General features: G+C 68.3%; 1 protein-coding gene across 1 annotated transcript; it reads left to right on the forward strand.

Annotated features, from left to right (window-relative positions):
* Positions 1 to 1434: 1434 nt before the first annotated feature.
* INF2 (inverted formin, FH2 and WH2 domain containing) lies at positions 1435 to 18260 on the forward strand. Its single transcript, XM_021081515.1, is given in 24 exon segments — positions 1435 to 1813; positions 3511 to 3910; positions 5033 to 5148; positions 5211 to 5370; positions 5782 to 5815; positions 6578 to 6719; positions 7190 to 7331; positions 7506 to 7855; positions 7858 to 7981; positions 7984 to 8214; positions 8568 to 8713; positions 8785 to 8846; positions 9463 to 9565; positions 9666 to 9751; positions 10203 to 10303; positions 10814 to 10884; positions 10958 to 11065; positions 11294 to 11364; positions 12315 to 12435; positions 12770 to 12934; positions 13037 to 13142; positions 13287 to 13448; positions 14003 to 14608; positions 17406 to 18260. Coding segments are annotated over 24 exon segments (3723 nt in total). The 5' UTR covers positions 1435 to 1726; the 3' UTR covers positions 17435 to 18260.
* The last annotated feature ends 1852 nt before the right edge of the window (positions 18261 to 20112 follow it).

Consider the following 20112-nt stretch of genomic DNA (forward strand, 5'->3'; position numbering starts at 1 on the left):
TCCCCTCGGGTGCACTGCCAGGGAGTCGGGCTCCCTCCTTCCAGCGCGCTGCCTCCCACGCAGGGTCCCCGGCGTTGTCAGGAAGCCCCCCCCCCCCAGCCTGTGCTCCTGAGAGAGGAAAGCTGATCTGCCCCGTGCTCCCTGCAGAAATGCTCCCCCACCGCCCAGATGGGAGCAGGCAGAGGCTGCAGCGCCCCCCTCCCCGCATCGGGCGGGGCGGGGGTGGGGGGTGGAAGCACTTTGTGGGTTTACTATGTGCATGTGTGTTAATTGTTACTACATGCATAGGTATTACTCGATGGGTATGTTAATGCTAAAATTGGAGTTCGCAGTAGTTAAGGAATCTGACTAGAAACCATGAGGTGGCGGGTTCGATCCCTGGCCTCTCTCAGAGGGTTAAAGATCTGGCGTTGCCATGAGCTATGGTGTAGGTTGCAGACGCGGCTCAGATCCCGTGTTGCTGTGGCTCTGGTGTAGGCCAGTGGCTACAGCTCTGATTCCACCCCTAGCCTGGCAACCTCCATATGCCGCAGGAGCGGCCCTAGAAAAGGCAAAAAGACAAAAAAACAAAAAACAGTGCTAAAATATTTCCCGGGTACAGAAGGCGTCTTTACACAGGGCGTCTCAGGGGTGGTGCGTGATGGAGGCTGGGGGGCAGGGGCAGCTGGCCGGGGGCACCTCCTGCCCGGCTTTCTCTCTCTGGTCCTCAGTCGGAAGTGGGCACAAACAATGCAACTGATCAGGCCCCGGCCGAGGCGCGACCTTCACGGGGTGGTCGTTGAGCTTCCTGAGCTGTCCCTGTACATAGAAGCCTGACCTCCCGCAGGTCTGAGGCCCAGGGAGCAGGCTGCTTCCTGGGCTGGTCCCTGCGGGCGGTGGTCAGCGTCCCGGGCCGGTGGCCGCTGCTTGGGTCGGAGTTCCATGTTTACATGTGGTCTGGCCGTTGTCCGTTTGTGGATTCGGTCTCTAACCTGAAAAGCAGCTGGGACGTTTCTAGGAAGACGTCCTCGGCCCGACCAGGCGGGCCCTAGACGAGGCTGGGGTGCTGGTGGGTATCACAGAGGGACCCACCTGAGCTGCTGGGTGCCCTGGGCTCACTGGGCTGCTGCCAGCCGAGCCCTGTACACCCTTGCTGCCTCGCACAGCGCCCAAGGGTGGGGCCCACGCGTGCAGCTTGGCTGCATGACGTGGCACACAGCACCGGGCACACAGCATAGGCCCCTTTGTGGACGGCTGGGCAGAGGGCTGGTCACCTGCTGTGCTTCTCTTCCCCACAGACCGAGGGGCCCCATGTATAGGGTCTTTCAGGGCAGCGAGCCTGCGGGCCCAGGAACTGGGGCTGTACGGGGAGCACTGGGCAGCCCCGGCGAGGGGCGGGGGCGGGGGGGGGGCAGGCATGGTGGCAGTGGCCATCCCTGAGAAGTTTTCTATACCCAGGGACCCCAGGGCTCTTGGCTAGAGAGGACACGTGGGATGCCAGAGCCTGGCCTGTCAGAGTCCATGCCATGTCCACTCAGCCTGTGCCAAGCAGCCAGGGACTCGGGCCAACCGGGGCGGGAGGGGTCAGTTCTGGGTCCTTAAGCAGCAGCACCCCAGGCGGGCAGCAGTGTGTGCAGAGGTCCGTCTGCCGAGCTCTTCGTGGTGCTGGTGGCAGTGCCCCTCCCCCCAGAGGCTGCCCAGGAGGGACCAGGGCCTCGACTGGAGCCAGGCAGTGCAGGTGGCACTGATGAGAAGCCAGGAGAGTGTGAGGAGCAGCCCGAGGCAGGGCCTGGAATGGGTGGGCAGAGGTGGCCGGAAGGTCCTGCGTATCTGGGTGAGTCCGTGGGGCCCACGGCGGCCACGCCTGGGAGGGGGGCTTAAACCCTGAAGTCACAGCCTGCGCTGGACCCAGGTTGCGGGGGCCCCTGGGGGAGGGCCGACGAGCACCCCCCCCCAGTAGTCTGCTGCCAGCATCCTGATGCTGGTGCTCAGACGGAACGGGTGGCTTGGCCAGGGTCTGCGGATGAGGGCCAGAGCTGGTGCACACACAGCCAGGCTGCCTCCGGCGGTGGAGGGGGGTCCCTCGGGGCAGGTGGGAGCCAGGGTGCTGCTCCCCTGGTGTGGAACCACTGCAAACAGGAGGGGCTGTTCTCTCTGCTCCCGGCCGGCTGGGGGTGGGCTCGGGCAGCTCGCCAAGGCGGAGGGTGAGCGGGACCTCAGGGAGTGACAACGGAGCACTGGGACTCGGAGCCAAGCCCTTGACGGGCACCTGGGCTCTTGGCCCCACTCCACCTGTCTCCTGAGTGACCTCAGATGGCCCCTGGGGTCTCCACTCTCACTTGCCAGGGCCGGCAGCCCCTGGGGTGAAACCGCGCTGGACGTCCGCTTCTCCAGGGCCCAGGCCACCCTCTGGGGTCCAGTCTCAGCTCTGGCACCGCGGGCCTGTGATCCGGCTTCCCTGGGTGCCACCTCCATGTCCCCTCCCGTGAAGTGGGGTCCACCGTGCCTACCTGTGGTGGTGGGAGGCCAAGGGGCGGGGCGGGCCGTGCTGGTTCGAGGTGCAGTGATGTCACCATGCCCTGTCCCTCGGCCTCCCTCCCATGCTAAATATAAGACTCGAGCCATACATGGCCGCAGAAGAGCCTGGCTGCCCCTGACCTTTGGGGCCAGTCCCAGGGGCTGTGGCTGGGACAGCGTCACGGCCCACGGCCCCAGGAAGGGGGGCTTGGTGGGAGTGGTGCTGACAGGCGTAGCCCGCCTGTCCTGCTGTTCTCTTTCGGACATGGCCCGTGTTGGGGACGTTCTGGGCCCGGCCACCCGCTCACCCTCTGGGGGAGGGTCTCTGGCACTTCTTGCTGCGATGCACCCAGGTCCGTCTCCACGAACCTCGGCCTGGGGGACCCCAGTGTTCCACCGCACGCGGCTTGGCCGCCTGAGGCCCACGGAAGCTGGAGCCTGGCAGGGCTGCTGCCCGCAGGGCCCCGGTCTGGCCCAGACCCGAGTGGGCACCGACCATGACTCTCAAGTCGGCCCCCCTCCCCGGCCACATTCCTGGTTCCGTAGGCAGCCTGGAATTGTCCCCGCCCACCCTGTTGTCCCCTTCTGAGCCTGTCCGCTGGGTGGGGGAGGAGCACCCTGGGGGCCAGTTTAGGGAGCCCTAGAGGCCGTGTTTGCTGCCTGCGAACCACAGGGTCAGTGGTGTTCCTGCCAGTGTAGCCTCCTGGGGCCGCGGTGCTGGCTCCTTAGTTGCCGTGACAACCGGGACAGGGATGGGTGGGAGGAGCACCTGGCCCGGGGGAGGCCCGTGGGCAGCGGCCGCCCTGGTGGGACGAGGGCTTGCTGGCAGAGGGTCCTGGGCGTCGGCTGGAAGCGCGGGGAGCCCCGCGTTGGCGGGTGGAGACGTGAAACAGGGCGCTGTCGGCTGCTGGCCCGGGGCCGAGCTGGGCCCTGGCCCCTTGGCTCGCAGGTCCGCCCGTACGGGGTGGGCTCCAGGTGACACCAGGCTGACACCCCGCTGCCCTGGCCCCGCAGCTGAGCAAGATGTCGGTGAAGGAGGGCGCGCAGCGCAAGTGGGCGGCGCTGAAGGAGAAGCTGGGGCCGCAGGACTCAGACCCCACGGAGGCCAACCTGGAGAACGCCGACCCCGAGCTGTGTACCCGGCTCCTCCAAATGCCCTCCGTGGTCAACTACTCGGGCCTGCGCAAGCGCCTGGAGAGCAGCGACGGTGGCTGGATGGTGCAGTTCCTGGAGCAGAGCGGCCTGGATCTGCTGCTGGAGGCCCTGGCGCGCCTGTCGGGCCGCGGCGTGGCGCGCATCGCAGACGCCCTGCTGCAGCTCACGTGCATCAGCTGCGTGCGCGCCGTCATGAACTCACAGGAGGGCATCCAGTACATCCTGAGCAACCAGGCCTACGTGCGCCAGCTCTCCCAGGGTGAGCCGGGGCTCCCGCCGGGGAAGGTGAGGGAGTGCTGGGCGTGGGAGCAGAGGGCTCGGTCTGGCAGGCAGGAGGGCTTCCTGGAGGAGGAACCCGTGTGCCATCTGCCCAGGTCCGAGAGCTCCACGTCACCTTGGAGCCGAGATCCTCCACCAGCTGCCCCTGGTGGCCCCTTCCATTCTGTGACTTTGCCCTGCTTTCCCACCCCGCCCCCTCCCCAGTCCCTGGCCTCTAGGGCCCTGGCCACACTGTGGCAGCTGGACTGACCTGGGTCAGAAACACCCATCCGCTTGAGTGGCCCAGCTTATGCTCCACCTGGCTCTGAGCTGCTCCGCCTTAGCGGGGCCTCGGCCCTTCAGGTCTGGCCGGCCCCTGCTCGTGCATCGCCCTCCAGTCCCACCCCGCCCCCTGCCCCTGCTCTGGTCTCCCCAGGCTGGGGGGCGGGGGACGGGTGTCTCTCTCCTGAGCTGCCCGCCCAGCCCCCGCCTCCTCGTCACCTGTGAAGTCCTGCTCACCCTTCATGTTCCAGCTCTCGGTCACCCCTCTGAGGAGGTCGCCCCAGACCACGGCCAGACGTAGTGCCAACCCTGGGGAGAGAGCCCAGGTGGCCCTTGGTGGAACCACCTCATTCTCGCTGACCCGGCCCAGGCCCGGCTGTTTCTGCCTGGAGTCCTTCGTGACTTGTTTGTAGCAGGGCCAGCCAAGAGCCGTGGCCGAAGCGTTCCCAGCTCTGGGAACAAAGTGGGGTGCTGGGCTACGTGGGGACAAAGAGACCTTGCAGGCTGTCTGTCGTAAACACTGTGGGTGCCGAGTTTGGAGAAAAGGTGGCTCAGTCCTCGGCGGTGTGCCATCGCGGGCCTGGGGCCCAGAGCCAGCGGGGCCTTTCTAAGAACTGGGGGCCGGCCAGCGTACCCCAGGGGGCTGGGGCCACACCTGCCTCTGGGCCCCTCCCCGTGGTCCTGGGGGCGGCCCAGCACGTCTGGAGAGGCCAGCGCCTGATGTGGGCAGGGAGCGGCGTCCAGCGCCCCTGGCCTCTGCCAGCAGGCACCTTCGCAGCTGAAGTGTGGGGCGCACAGGCGGGGAGGAGGGCCCGTCTGAAGGGCTCCCTGCTCTCGGCAGCTCTGGACACATCCAACGTCATGGTCAAGAAGCAGGTGTTTGAGCTGCTGGCCGCCCTCTGCATCTACTCGCCCGACGGCCACGCCCTGACCCTGGACGCCCTGGACCACTACAAGGTGAGCGGTGGGGGGGGCCTGGTGGGGTCCGGGAGTCACGCTGACCCCTGCCCGCCCCGCAGACGGTGTGCAGCCAGCAGTACCGCTTCAGCGTCATCATGAACGAGCTCTCGCACAGCGACAACGTGCCCTACGTGGCCACCCTGCTCAGCGTGGTCAATGCCATCATCCTGGGCCCGGAGGACGTCCGCGCCCGCGCCCAGCTGCGCAGCGAGTTCATCGGTACGCCCGCCACCTCCGCCCCGGGGCCCCAGGGGGGCTCAGTCATAGGCCTGGGAAGCCTCCTGCCCCCCTCAGTGGCCCTGGGGCCCCAGGACCTCAGCCCTGGAGGCTCTCAGTGCCAGGCGCTCCGGGCTGAGGCTGCGGGCCCTGGGGGGAGGCGGGTGGTCTGACATTCGGTCCCGCTTGCTTAGTGGGCACCACTCTCTGCCCAGGGCGGTCTCCCCAGAGCCTCATGTCCCCGGTGCCCCCAGGGAGTGGGCTCCCCTCCTGCCCCCTGGCCTGGGCGCCTTGGGTGGTGGGAGTGGGCCCAGGGAAAGGGCAGGTGGGGACGAAGGCCACAGGCTGAGTGACGGGGTGGGGAGGGCCGGACAGAGCAGCCGAGGCCCGCTGACCCTGTCCGCCCCTTCCCAGGACTGCAGCTGCTGGACGTTCTGTCGCGGCTCCGGTGAGTTCCCAGATCAGCCACCCCCATGCCAGGTCCCAAACCATGCCTCCAGATGGGCAGGGAAGGGGGTTCTGGGGGCAGCCCCTACCGGCCCCCGCTCCTGGGGCTGGGCCCCAGAGAACCCACTGCCGTCCCCAGCACTGCTGGACAGGCCGTTGTGCAGGCTGCCCAGGTTACCGGGTTCACCTGGATCCGTAGACAGACAGCAGGTCGCCCGGCACAAGTATATCCCAGCTGTTGCACGGGATATACTTATGCTAAACACCTTTATTGTTTACCTCAAATTCGAATTTAAACAGTACCCAAGAACCCAACGGCCAAGAACCCCGTCCCGGGCCTCATGGGCACCCCTCTCTAGGGTGGGGCCCCCGCCCCCAGGAAAGTTATCTCGGGCAGGGCGACCCCAGGAGGCAGAGCCTGACGTGGTGTGGCTGGTGCTGTTTCGCTGGGCCCTCCCTGGCGCTGAGGGCGCTGCTCACTGCCCAGGCTGAGGTGACAGGCAGGTCCCGGCTCAGTGAGTGTCAGCCCCCCCACCCTCCCTGCCGCTCGGGCAGAAGCCCGGCCCCTCCTCGCAGAGGCGGGCAGACCCCTCAGCCGTGGTCTCGGTGCCACCCTGCCCTCCGGCCCCCAGGGGAGGACCTTCCCCCCACGCTGCCCCCTGGCAGTGCCATGGGCCCTGCTCAGGGTTGTCTGTGCGTCTGTCCAGGGAGGGGAGGCGGGTGGGGGCGGCCAGCTCGACCCACTCGACCCCTCCCGCCCCAGAGACCTGGAGGACGTGGACCTGCTGATCCAGCTCGAGGCCTTCGCGGAGGCCAAGGCGGAGGACGAGGAGGAGCTGCTGCGGGTCAGCGGCGGCATCGACGTCAGCAGCCACCAGGAGGTCTTCGCCTCCCTCTTCCACAAGGTGGGCTGCTGGGCGGGCGGGCGGGGGGGGCTCCTGCCCCGCCAGACCTGCCATCTGGCACCCGCTCCAGGGAGGGATGGGCGCTGGGCTGGGCTGTCCTGGACCCAGCAGACCAGCCACTGTGAGGGCGGCTGAGGGCACCTCAGGACCAGTAAGAGGCCAGGAGGCTGAGTTCTGGTCCAGCTCAGCCCAAGGGCTGGTGTCCCCAGGGCACCCAGAAACCTCACAGCTGGGCAGGGGTGCTACTGGTTTCAGGTGTGTGGGGGCCGGGGTGCTGCCTGACATCCCACGACGCACGGGCAGCCCCCTCACGGCGTCCCCGACCCAGAGGTCACCAGTGCACCTGTGGGGAGCTCTGATGCAGGGCCCCTGCCGGGTGTGGAGCGGCGGCGGGGGGGGGGTGGGCAGACGCTCCTCGCCCACCCGGGGAGGGGTCGGCTGCTGACCTCCAGTCCCCTCCGCCCACCCAGGTGAGCTGCTCCCCAGCTTCTGCACACCTGCTGGCCATGCTGCAAGGCCTCCTGCTCCTGGAGCCCAGCCTCCGCTCCAGCCAGCTGCTCTGGGAGGCCCTGGAGAGCCTGGTGAACCGGGCTGTGCTCCTGGCCAATGACCGTGAGTCGGGGAGCCCGGCCCACAGCTCCCTCCCTGACCCCAGCCTGCGGGGCAGACACCGGCTTCTTAGCCCGTGGGGAAGGGGGCTGGCCTGAGCCCCTGGCCCGGCCCTGTCCGAGGGAGGGGCCGCAGCGTTCCCGCTGCCCCTACGCTGACCCGACGTCCCCTCCGCAGCCCGCGAGTGCTCCCTGGAGGAGATGATCCAGAGGCTCCTGTCCCTCAAGGGGCGGCCCCGCCCGCGCTCCCTGGACAAGGCGCACAAGAGCGTCCAGGTCGACCTGGGCCAGAGTCAGAGGGGCAGCTCCCCGCAAAGGGCTGGTGCCCCGAAGGCGGAGCTGGAGGCCCAGCAGCCAGCGGTGGCCCTCGCCAGCCTGCACGTTGCCAGCGTCCAGAGCGAGAGTGGCCTGATGGCTCCACAGCCGACAGGCCTGGAGCAGCGGGAGCCCGCCCCACCCCCCCCCGCGCCCCCCCTCCCTGGCACAACTGCCGGGCCCCCTCCGCCTCCCCCACCCCCCCTCCCTGGCACAACTGCCGCGCCCCCGCCCCCTCCCCACCCCCCCCTCCACCGCCGCCACCCCTGCCAGGCTTGAGGGCTGCGGTCCCCTCACCCCCGCCACCCCCCCCACCGCCACCGCCACCGCCTGGCCCTGGTGGGACCATACCCCCCCACCTCCACTCCCGGGCATGGGGGGCCCGCCCCCACCCCCACCCCTGCCGGGCACCTTCGGGCCCCCTGCAGTGAGTGGCGAGGAGGAGATCATTGTGGCCCAGGTGGACCACGGCCTGGGCTCCGCCTGGGTCCCCAGACACCGGCGGGTGAACCCACCCACCCTGCGCATGAAGAAGCTGAACTGGCAGAAGCTGCCGTCCAGTGTGGCCCAGGGTGAGACCCAGCCCACCATGGGGCTCGGCTGCCGTGTGGTCCCGGCAGGGGGCAGGAACAGGTCCGAGGTCCCCACCCAGGACCCTCTCCTCCCTCACGCCCCCTGCAGGCCGGTGTGTGTGTCTGACGCTGCAGCCCCGGCACTGCCCAGGCCCCTGGGGGTCTGGGGGTGTGGGGGCTCAGAAAAGGTCAAGTCTAAGACCGGCTGGAGGGTCGCCTTCCAGCCGGGACACGGGCCTGCGCATACGAAGGCGCGCACAGCCTGACGGCAGCTGGAGGGCTTCCGTCCGTCGCCAGGCGCCCCGGAAGGGCCCCAGGCAGGACATCCCTGACTGGCCGCCCCTCGCCCCCAGAGAGCAGCTCCATGTGGGCGTCACTGAGCAGCCCGGACGCCGAAGTGGTGGAGCCCGACTTCTCCAGCATCGAGCGGCTCTTCTCCTTCCCCGTGGCCAAGCCCAAGGAGCAGGTGGCCGCCCCGGCCAGGAAGGAGCCCAAAGAGGTAGGCGTGGGGCCAGGGCTTGGGGGGGCATGCCCACCCCCCAGGCACTGATGGGCCGGGATGTTTTCCAGATCACTTTTCTGGATTCCAAGAAGAGCCTGAACCTCAACATCTTCCTGAAGCAGTTCAAATGGTGAGCACCGCGGATCCGGAGGCAGCCAGAGTCACAGGGCCAGCCCCTCCCGCCAAGCCCAGCCAGACGCCCAGCCTCTGCCCTCACTGCCTAGCCTGGGCTCCGCAGTGCCCTCTGCAGGCCGTCCCTGGAACGTGCACATTCCCAGCCCTGGGGCTGGAGATGAGGGGCTCACAGCCACAGGCGACCCCAGCTGGGGGCCCTGCCGACAGCAGGCCGGACGCCCTGGGGAAAATGAGACCCAGGGAGAGGCTGGGGTTCCCTAAAGCCACAGACAGGCGGTGGCTGCACCAGGGTGAGGACCTGGCCCCGCCTCTCAGCCCTTGAGTCCGGCCCTCCGCCAAGCCAGCCCCGGTGTCCTGAGCATCCCCTGGAAGGAGGCGGCAGGGGACGCTATGGCAGACGGGGTGTGTCATTCAGCCTCGTCCCTGTGTGACCCGTGCAGGGGCTGACCGCTGCCCCTGCAGCCCTGGGCCCGGCCTCATAGGTGTGGGAGGAAACCCGGGGGTGGCCAGCAGAGGCGTCGTGGGCCAAGGGCCATGCCAGGCTGGCAGAGCCCCGAGAAGGCCGAGGGGGGAGCCCGGAGCCTCCCTCTGCCCCCCACCTCTCGCCCCAGCTCCAATGAGGAGGTCGTCGCCATGATCCGGGCCGGGGACACCACCAAGTTCGACGTGGAGGTCCTCAAGCAGCTCCTGAAGCTCCTTCCCGAGAAGCACGAGGTGAGCGGGACGAGCGGCCGCGGCCCTGGGCAGCGTCCGGCTCCCGGCTGGCCCAGGGCCACGCCCGGCGAGCATCCCACGCGTGGGCCTCCTCCTGCAGATCGAGAACCTGCGGGCCTTCTCGGAGGATCGGGCCAAGCTAGCCAGTGCTGACCAGTTCTACCTCCTCCTGCTGGGCACCCCCTGGTGAGCCCCGCGGCCCCAGGGCGCACCCGCGGGGGGTGGGAGCTTGAGAGCCAGAGCTGGGCTGTGCAGGCCCCTCCCCAGGGTTCCACGAAGCGGGTGCGGGTCTCAGCCACGGGGCTCCTGTGGGGCTGGGCTCTTCCAGGCCGGCGGCGGCGGCGTGGAGAATAGGCAGCGGGCAGGGCCCTGTGGCCTCGTGCAGGCCGGCCAGGCCCTCCTGTGAGCCCTGGACATGCTCTCGGCTGTTCTAGAAGGGAGGGGTGCCTGCAGGGGGGCAGCCGCTCTCATCCTTGGCACCTGGGTGCTTGTCTGAAGCGCCTGCCACCCCCTACCCCATCCTGCCGAGTCCCACCTGGGGCCTGGCCCCAGAAAGTGCCTGGGCTCAGAGGGCCGGGCCTGGGAGGTGTCGGGAGGCCCCAGCCCCTAAGCACCTGCGCGCCTGCTCTGCCCCCAGCTACCAGCTTCGGGTGGAATGCATGCTGCTGTGTGAGGGCACGGCCGTCGTGCTGGACATGGTGCGGCCCAAGGCCCGGCTGCTGCTCGCCGCCTGCGAGAGTGAGTGGGGCCGCGAAGCTGGGGGCAGGCTGGCCTGGGCGGCGGGGGGGGACCTGTGGGTGCCCAGCTGCCCCTCACTGAGGACCGTCCTGGTCCTGAGGCCCACGCTGGGCACGCTCACGTGCACATGCACACAAACACCCACGCAGACGCACACGCACACAGTGCTTTCCCTGAGCCAGGGTCTGGCCGGGAGTTGCCGCGGCCACGGGGCAGGAACCCTGACACGCGTGATGCGTGGCCCACCACCTGGGCCGCACGGCTGAGAGCCAAGGTGGCCACGGGTTCTAGAAGGTTCTCCTCCACGTCCTCACCCACAGAACAAGCAGTGGCCGTCAGCCCCCGGGGTCCTGAGGGTCAGGGAGCCAGGCAAGGTTGGGGCGGCCTGCTCCCGGAGCCCCCAGGCTCGCTTGTGGTCAGGATTCCGCCGCTCTGCCCCTTGGCCTCAGCCCGCGGAGGCTGGGCTGAGCCGAGCGGAGGCGGTGAAGGGACCCCCTCCCATCCCCGCAGGCCTGCTCACCAGCCACCAGCTGCCTATCTTCTGCCAGCTGATCCTGAAGATTGGAAACTTCCTCAACTACGTAAGTGGCAGCACCCAGGCGCCCTCACGCCCTGCCCCGTCCAGGCCGGGAGACTGACCCTGTCCCCCCGCAGGGCAGCCACACGGGGGACGCCGACGGCTTCAAGATCAGCACGCTGCTGAAGCTCACGGAGACCAAGTCCCAGCAGGGCCGCGTGACACTGCTGCACCACGTGCTGGAGGTGCCCCGCGGGCCGGGGACACTGGGCAGGGGGGCATTCAAGCTCTTGACCTTCCCTTCTCGTCCTGCCCGCGCCCGGCAGCGCTCCCCTGTCCAGACCCTGTGGAAAGCCAAAATGTCAGGGTCATGGCCGGGCCCGGAGCTGCTGAGGGCTGGGGGTTGGGGCGAGTCGGGCACGCCCGGGGCCCGCGGCAGCCTCCGCGGGTCTCACAGTGACCTGGCATTGCAGGAGGTGGAAGAGAGCCACCCGGGCCTCCTGCAGCTGCCCCAGGACCTGGAGCTGCCCTCCCAAGCTGCAGGGTAGGCACCTCCCACCCAACCTCCCACCTGGGCCAGGACCTCTTGTGCCCTGTGGCCCGGCCCATGTGCCCTAGACCAGGAGGACCCTGAGGACGAGTGGGACAGGGAGTGGCCTGGCCATGGCCATGCCAGGGGCTGGTCTCCCATGGCCTCTTTGCAAGGTTAGCCTGTACAAGTCAGGCCGTGCCACCCCCACGGACAGACAGGGAAGCTGAGGCCCAGAGAAGCAGGGGCCGTGGGGACACGTGACCCAGGGGCAGCTCTGCGAGGGCAGCCCGGCCATCCAACCCCAGGGGCACACTCCCAGCTCAGGCCCTGCCGGCCCCACGGAAGGCGCTCCGGTCCTGGGGCTGCAGAACCTGGCAGAGGGTCAGGCCAGGAGACCAGGAAGAGCCACTGGGGTCACAGTCCTAACACTGCAGGCCCAGCACCTCCCATGGCCGGCCCTTCACCCACGTGCTCAGCCCACCCCATAGCTCTGGCAGACTTCAGGGGTGGGTCAGGTCCCCTCTGTCCCCAGAGGGATGAGGTCAGGCCCCCGCTATCCCCGAGGCAGGGGGGGTCAGGTCCCCGCTGTCCCTGGGGCAGGGTGGGTCGGGTCCCCTCTGTCCCTGGGGGGGTCAGGTCCCCTCTGTCCCCGGGGGAATGGGTCAGGCCCCCGCTGTCCCCGGGGCAGGGTGGGTCGGGTCCCCTCTGTCCCTGGGGGGGGATCAGGTCCCCTCTCTCCCCGGGGGAATGGGTCAGGCCCCCGCTGTCCCCGGGGCAGGGGGGGTTGGGTCCCCTCTGTCCCTGGGGGGGGTCGGGTCCCCTCTATCCCAGGGTGGGGTCATCCCCCCAGGGGGACGGGTCAGGCCCCGCTGTCCCTGTGGCGTGCCGCAGGGGGCCCCTCGACGTCCCAGCAAGGCTGAACGTCAGCATGCCCTGACCCTGCCTGCCCTCTGGCGCCTCAGGATCAACCTTGAGATCATCCGCTCGGAGTCCAGCACCAACCTGAAGAAGCTTCTGGAGATGCAGCAGAAGGTGTCTTCCTCGGTCCCGGAGGTGCAGGAGCAGTACAGCCAACGCCTCCAGGCAAGTGCTGGGCCAGGGGCCCGGGTGGAGGCGGCGGCCCGGGGTCCCTCAGGTAGGAGAGCGCGCCGGGCGGGGGCGGGGGGCACCCGGCGGGAGGGACCCGGCAGGAGGCAGCCCCCTGCCCTGGCCCCCGGGGTGGTTCCTGCAGGTGAGGGGGTCTCCGTCGACCCTGGGGCTGAGGTGCTCAGAGACCACGCTGCCTGCAGGGCCTGTGCAGGCAGGCACCTGTCCTCCTGGGGCCGTGGACCCCACCCCTGCCCTCCCCAGGGCTCCGGCCCGGGCTGTGCCCTGTGTGGCCCCTCTCAGGGCCGGGATCCCACCCCTGTGCCCCCAGGCCAGCATCGCGGCTTCCCAGGAGCTGGAGGAGGTGTTCCAGGCCATCGAGCAGAAGAAGCAGGAGCTGGCCAGCTACCTGTGTGAGGACGCGCAGCAGCTGTCCCTGGAAGACACGCTGGCCACCATGAAGACCTTCCGGGACCTCTTCCTCCGCGCCCTTAAGGTGGTGCGCACGGTCCTCGGGCAGGGCGCGCGGGCTCGGTCCTCGGGGCCGGGCTCCGGGGATGCTGGAGGGCGGGGGTCACGGACCACGACCGTCCTGCAGGAGAACAAGGACCGGAAGGAGCAGGCGGCCAAGGCCGAGAGGAGGAAGCAGCAGCTGGCGGAGGAGGAGGAGGCCCGGAGGCTGCGGGGCGAGGACGGGAAGGCCGGTGAGGCCAGGGCTGGGCAGCAGGGGCGGGGCCGGCGGGTCTGGGCTTCGGCCGCGCCTCCCTCCGCAGAAGGCTTGCGGCAGCTCCTCCGGGCAGGCTGCCGGGCCTGGGAGCCGCATCTCTGAGGAGCTCTGTGCTCCCCAGTCAGGAAGGGAGGCGGGAAGCAGGAGGAGGTGTGTGTCATCGACGCCTTGCTGGCCGACATCAGGAAGGGCTTCCAGCTGCGGAAGACGGCCCGCGGCCGAGCCGACCCGGAGGCAGCCAGCAAGGTGGCTGCCGCAGATCCCACGAGGAACAAGGCACCCGGTGAGACCCTCGCCCACCTCCCGGTCGCCGTTCCCTTCCCGCCATCCCTGCCTCTGCCGTCCTGGCGGCTCAGGGCCTCCCTTCCTCCAGGAAGCCCTCCTTGACTTCACGGGAGCACTCACCTCCCCCGCTGCCTGAGACGTGGGCACCCCTGCGGTGCTTCCCGTCTCTGCTGCCATGAGAGCTGCCCGGCTGCTGGGACAGCCGTCTGCCCAGCGCCCAGGCGCAGGAGGGCTGGGCCAGCGGGCCCACTGACAGATGCCCCTGAGGCTGAGAGGGGTCCGACGTGGTGGGAGAGGCTGGGATCTCCACTCCTGGGGAGGCTACCTTGGGGACCCTGGGGCACAGGTGCCATGTGCCATCACCTTGGGGCCCAGTGTCCCTGTTCTCCCATGTCTGTACAGACTGGACACCGGGGCCCGGGCTGCCCGGGGTCAACCCACACTTGGCCACCGGGCAAGGCTGCCCTGGGCGGGGGGGGCTTGGCAGGACCCTGGAGACCCAGATAGCTCTGGGGAGTCCCTGCCCTCCACCAACATCCACTCCGTCTGCAGCGGCCACCGCGGGAGGCACCAGTCTTCCCGCCTCTGAGTCGGGTCTTAACGCTGCCGCCACCAAGGAGCCCCGGGGCTGGGACCTTGCGGACGCTGCCCCCGCCGGCCCACAGCCCACCCGAGACCCGCCAGAGAAGGGGGTTCCTGGGCCCCTGGAGAGGCGCTCTTCCTGGTACATGGACGCCAGTGATTTCCTGCCCACGGAGGACCCCCAGAGCTCCCAGCCCTCTGCACAGGGCTGGCCGGTGGTGCTGGGAGACGCCCAGGCTCTGAAGCCCCTCAGCTTCTCCAATGACAAGCCCCCCGGAGCCGCGGGTTTGAGCCAACTTGCCAAGGCCGTGGCCAACCGCACAGGCGAGGGCCCAGAGGACTCGGCTGCCCACGGCCGCCATGCGGGCCTCCCCGCTGCTGGCCCTGGCGGGGACAGAGACGAAGATGAGGAGAACACAGCCCCAGACTCCGCCCTGGACACCTCCCTGGACCAGTCCTTCTCTGAGGACGCAGTGACCGACTCGTCCGGGTCTGGCACCCTCCCCAGGGCCCAGGGCCGGACCTCAAAGGGAACAGGCAAGCGGAGGAAGAAGCGCCCCTCCAGGAACCAGGAAGGTAAGCAGGGCCTCCGGTGCCTCCTTGTCCTCCGGGGAGCAGGGGTGCCGGGCGGGGGAGGCAGCAGGGTGCGGTGGGGGTGGCGGCCTGGGCGTGTGGTCATGGCTAGGCCATCCCGGGCCCTGGCCCTCCCCCGGAGAGTGTGGCCCGCCGCAGACGAGGCAGCTTTGGGGGCCCTGGCGCCTCTAACCCACTGACTCCAGCCTCGCGCCGCCCCCGGCAGGTAGGGCCTGGGGCGCGGCCGCGTGTTGGCTCGACGCCCCTGCGGGCCAGCCCCAGATGCAGGGCCGCTCATGAGCCAGCAGCTGTTGAGTGCGTTTCTTTTATTTGGAAGCAGAGGTTGCCCCTGACCCTGACGATAATAAAACAAAAAGACTCTGTGTGATCCAGTGAGGTACGTATGCAGCCTGGCGCTCGCACTAACGGTGGCGGCAGAGGCAGGGCCCCGCGCCCGGCCCGCCTGGACACTAACCCGGCTCCCCTCCCGCTCCTGGGCGCTGGTGGTGGGACTCTGCTGGCCCCGTCTTCCCTCCCTCTCCGGGAGGGCGGGAGCCACACCCGCTTAGCTGGTCTCTCCTGCTGTGACGAGGTGCAGCCTCCCGCCTCTGCCGGGCAGCGGGCGGGTGGACAGGGCCAGCCGGGCGCCCTCAGGGAGCAGGGCTGCAGGGCCTCTGAGGGTGGGCACGGCGCGGCCCCCAGGCCCGGCAGGACAGGCTGAGGTGGCCCGGCCCGAGCATCTGGCTAACTCCCAGCCCCTATGTTTGTCCACAGGGCATCTCAGCCCTCCTCTGGCCCCGTGCCGGCCACACATGCCCAAGCAGGCAGAGGGGGACAGGGAGGATCCCGGGGGCTGCCGCCAGGGCAGGCAGGCCACCCGCCCCCGCAGGGGTGCGCGGGCCTCCTCTCCCTGTCGGCCAGGCCCTGGAGACAGCGGGAGTGTAGGCGCCTCCCCCGGGAGCAGCTCCGGCCTCCTGGGACCCCCGCCAGGGCGAGACAGTCAGGGTCTTAGACGAGGCTCACAGGTGCGACCACCCGTCCAGGAGCCCCATGAGCACTCGCAGCCCACTGTGTGTGGGGCTTGGACCCAGGGCCCCAAGGTGAGGTCCGGCTGGTGCCGCAGGCCAGGCTGGGGTGCAGCACAGGGCAGTTCCCACCCGTGCATCCTCACTGAAGGCACAGTTCTTATCCCCCGCTCTGGGGTTTGCCCCTGGGTGGTTGCTGAGCTTGGCACCATGGGTGCCAGCATGTCCAGCAGAGGCCTGGATCTGGCCTTGTAGCCCCAGCTGCTGGCCCTGAGTGTGGGGAACACTTGGGGTGTGCAGTCCATAAGTTTGAGGATAGCCACCACCCATGGCCTCATCTGGCGAGAGGTCAGGGTGCCCCGTGTGGGGTCTGCTCGCCTGGGACCCCCCCCCACCGTCTGCGGGCACATGGCTCCTGTCATCCAGGTCTCGAGGGTGGGAGAAGGGGCCCCACCTCCCCGTCTCCCCAGCTTCTCTCCTGGAAAAGCTTCAGCTCATCAGGAGGTTTACAAGCAGGTCCAAAGGACCGTCACCTGCCTTTCGTCCCAAACCGCAAAAATGCGCACAAGACAGAAAAGTTGTTGCACGGACCGACTTGAGAGCTACTTCTAGGACCCTTGGTCCCTGGGTCTGTCCTCCGGGCCCCCGACGTCGGGGCCGTTCTCCTGCACCCCCGACACTCTGCCAGCCTCTCCCGCCCGCTGGGGCGGCCCTCCTCCCCGTCTGCTTCTCAGCCGCGTTGCTTGGTTTCTGGGGACGAGGTCTGCCCAGGGCCACACATCCACCCCTTTGGTCGTGTGTGACGCTGACATCGTGGGAGACACACTCTGGGGGTGTCTGGTTGGTCCCCTGACTGGGTCCAGGTTGTTTGGGGCAGGAGTTCTATGCCCGTGACCTGAGGCCTCCCCAGAGCACCATGAGAGGGGCCTGTGGTCCCACAGTTTTCACCCTGGTCGGTGAGCAGACAGTGGGTGACACGCGGGGTGACGGGCCCGTCTGCCCTGGGATTTCTGTCCCCTCGTTCCTTCCGTGACCTCCCTGCCCTCAGGTGTGGGTGCTCCCACCCACCCCCCGCCACCAGGTCCCGTGGCCACGGGCTGAGTGGCATCAAGCTGTCTCCTGCGTCCCCCCGGTCCTCTCGGGCACAAGCCCCACGCCCCCAGTCCTGCTGACCGTTCCTCCGGGGCCGGCAGTGGGGCTGGGATGGAGCCCCAGTCGAGTGACACAGGCCGTCTGCTTCTGCCACTCATTTCTGTGACTCTTCTTTCAAGCAGGGGTCCTCAGGCCAACACCGCCTGGCCCCAGGTGGCTGTGGGGGCAGGGCATTTGGGGAGCAGTGGCACAAGCCCCCCCGGACTAGGGGATGCTGGGTGGGCAGCGGCCCGGCAGGTGGCCTTGGGGCCCTGGTGCCCTGAGGACCGAGCTGAGGCAGACACGCGGGAGGGGCTGGTGGGGAAGTGACGGAGGGCGTCCAGGGAGAGCTGGCCTCCACGGGGCTCCGGGAGCATAGACGGAGCGCAACTCGGGAGGGGAAGCCCTGGAGACCCCAGCAGCCCCACTCAGGAGCCAGGAAACGGGCCAGGCGCAGTCCAGCCTAGACAGGTGGACAGGTGCCAGCTTGCTGGGGGTCACCTCGCACCTTCTTCCTGGGCGAGCCTCCCTGCTCCACAGAAAGGGCCTGAGGTCGGAGTGGACTTGGGGACCCTGAGGGGCGCACCCTGCCACCCCTTCCAGCCAGGCTGCTCGTGACTGCGCCCTTTCCTCCCTCCCCGCAGGCCCCAGGCCCAGGCCCAGAGCCAAGTGAGAGGACCCACGGCCGGGCTGCTGGACGCATCACCGCGCAGAGCTCCTCCCGGCCGGGCTGGCGCCAGGTCTCCGGGAAACCACACTCCGTGCCTTACGCGGCCCGCGCCGCAGCCTCCCGGAGCCTTTGGGGTGTTGGCGGCGGGGACCCCAACCGGCACCGGGACACGTGCCCGCGCGGCGCCCTCCAGGCCTGCCTGCACGCCCCCAGCCCCCTGCAGTCTGCTTTCTGAATGTCACGGCCCGACCCCCTACCCCACACCGCATGCACCTTGGCGCCCGCCTGCAGGGGACCGGGTCAGGGGGCTGTGTCCCCAGGGCACCACCAAGCTTGCGCCCTCTTCTTCAGTGACCTGATGCCCCGATTCTTCTGGGGACAGGCCCTCGCAGACCCCTCCCCCAAAGCCACTGGAGCCAGGCAGGGCGAGGGCCCCTGCTCCACAGCTCTGCCTCCCAGCCCGCTCGGCTGAGCTGAAGCAGTCGTTTCTCATAAACTATGATGTGTCTCTACTGTCCTTTGGTGGCCGAGTGGGGGATGGGGCGTGGGTGAGGGCCCCAAACAGAAGCAGGCTGGCCTGGGTGCCTCTGCTCGGCAGAGGGGGCAGACCCCATCCCTGGGGGTGGGGAGAGGTCTGCCCTCGGCCGTAGCCAGGCCTGCGGCCCCCACTCAACTACAGGCAGACAAGGATCCAGGCCTCGGGGACAGGAAGGGTCTGGCCAGGGGTGCCACCGCCTCTCTCCACTGCCCCCTGCGCTGGCCCCCAGATGTGCGCCATCGAGACTGGAGGGGCTTTGGCCAATAAAGAGCAGCCCTGGCCCAGCTCTCAGTGGCGTGTTCAGAAGCTGTGGGGGAAGTGGCGTCGTCAAGGCTGTGACCGTGTGGGTGGGGGAGGGGAGGGACAGGTGCGCGATGGGTGGGGGGTGGGTGGACAGGTGGGAGACGGTGGGCGGGAGGTGTGGGCCGGACGAGGAGAGGGTGGTGAGAAGGCAGGCCTAGAAGAGCGGCCGGTCAGACGGCGAGCAGAAGGAGGGGAGGTGAGCTCAGCTCTGTGGGGCCTAATTTACACACATAAAACTCACCTGCCGGAGTTCCCCTAGTGGCTCAGCAGCTTACGAACCCAACTAGTATCCATGAGGACGCAGGTTCGATCCCTGGCCTCACTCAGTGGGTTAAGGACCCGGCGTTTCCGTGAGCTGTGGTTTAGGTTGCAGATGCGGCTCGGATCCCGTGTGGCTGTGGCTGTGGCTGTGGTGTAGGCCGGCAGCTACAGCTCTGACTTCACCCCAGCCTGGGAACCCCCATATGCCACGGTGCAGCCCTAAAAGAACAAACACACAAAGAACCTCACCCAGTGTGAGTGTATAAATTGAGCTAGTTTTTCTAGCAGACCCTTAAGGCTGTGCAGTCGCGATCCAGTTCTAGAATATTCCCATCATTCCCGAAGTCCCCTCGTGCCTGGCGGCAGTCACTCCCCTTCCGCACCCGGCCACCTCGAGTCCGCCCTCTGGTCACTAGGCCTGGCCTTTCGTGGATGGGTCACGTGAATGGAGCCAGACGATGTTTGATGGCTCGTTCCATTTGGCGTGTGTTCACGTGGCCGTGCTGTAGCGCGTGTCCAGACTCCGTTCTTTTTACGGCCGGATAACCTTCCGTTTTGTGGACGGGTCACATTGTGCACATGCGTTCTGTCCGTGGACGCTTGGGCCACCTGCACATGAGGCCTCAGAGGCTTTTTTTCTGCTGTGAACGGCTTCTTTTCCCAGGCCTGGATTTCTAGATTCCCAGGAGAGGAAGAGCTGGGCCATGTGCTAAGGGCTGGGTTCAGCTTTTTAAGAAACTGCCCAACTGTTTTCCAAAGCAGCTGCATCATCTTTCCTTCCTGCCCTGCACTGTTTCAAGTTCCAGGGTGCCTGTCCTGAGGCACCACGTGCCACCCGGAGGTGAGGCCCCAGAGAGGAAACCCCAGGGCTGTGCCTGCGTGCCCCCTGAGGGCCCACCCCCGGTCACAGCGCCCTGAGCTCCGAGCCTTGTACTGCCCCCCCCCCCCCCAGTGACAGGCCTGCTCTGGCAGGGCCGCAGTGGGGGTGTTCTAATTCCGGCTGGGCCGTGTGACTGGCAGGGCCCCAGCTGCTGGGCCTGGACAGGGCTGTTTATAGAAAAGCCTGACTCCCCCCCACCAGGCCTGCTGGCTATTTATAGCCCAGGCTTCAGGACTTGGTGCCCCGCTGGAGATTGGCCCTGCAGAGCCCTCTGAACGCCGCCCCCTGCCCCCAACGTGTCGCCTTGAGCCTCCATCACATACCTGCTGGCCCAGAGCCCAGTGTCTCCCCAGGAAGGGCCTTCAGCACCACCCAGTGATGGACAGCAGGAAGCCCCACCCCCATTTGATGGGACTCCAGCAAATCCCTCCCACATCCCACCCCACCCATGGTCATTCTAAGGCCCAGCTCCTGCATCTGGAGACAAACCTCCCAGAAGCCGCTTGGTCCCTCCTGCAGTCCTGCCTCTTCCTCTTGGACACAGCCAGCCTCTGCGCCCCAGGACACCCCCCCACCCCGCCCCCCGACACTCAGCCCCCTGGTTGCACCTCGTTTCTCTCACCCTCGGCTTCCCAGGCCTTCAGTGGTTTCAGAAGCTCCCGCCTAGTCCCCTGGCCCGGCTCCAGGCAACTCCCAGGG

Source organism: Sus scrofa, unplaced genomic scaffold (genome assembly GCF_000003025.6).
Source record: "Sus scrofa isolate TJ Tabasco breed Duroc unplaced genomic scaffold, Sscrofa11.1 Contig1914, whole genome shotgun sequence".
In the NCBI taxonomy this organism is placed as follows: Eukaryota; Metazoa; Chordata; class Mammalia; order Artiodactyla; family Suidae; genus Sus; species Sus scrofa.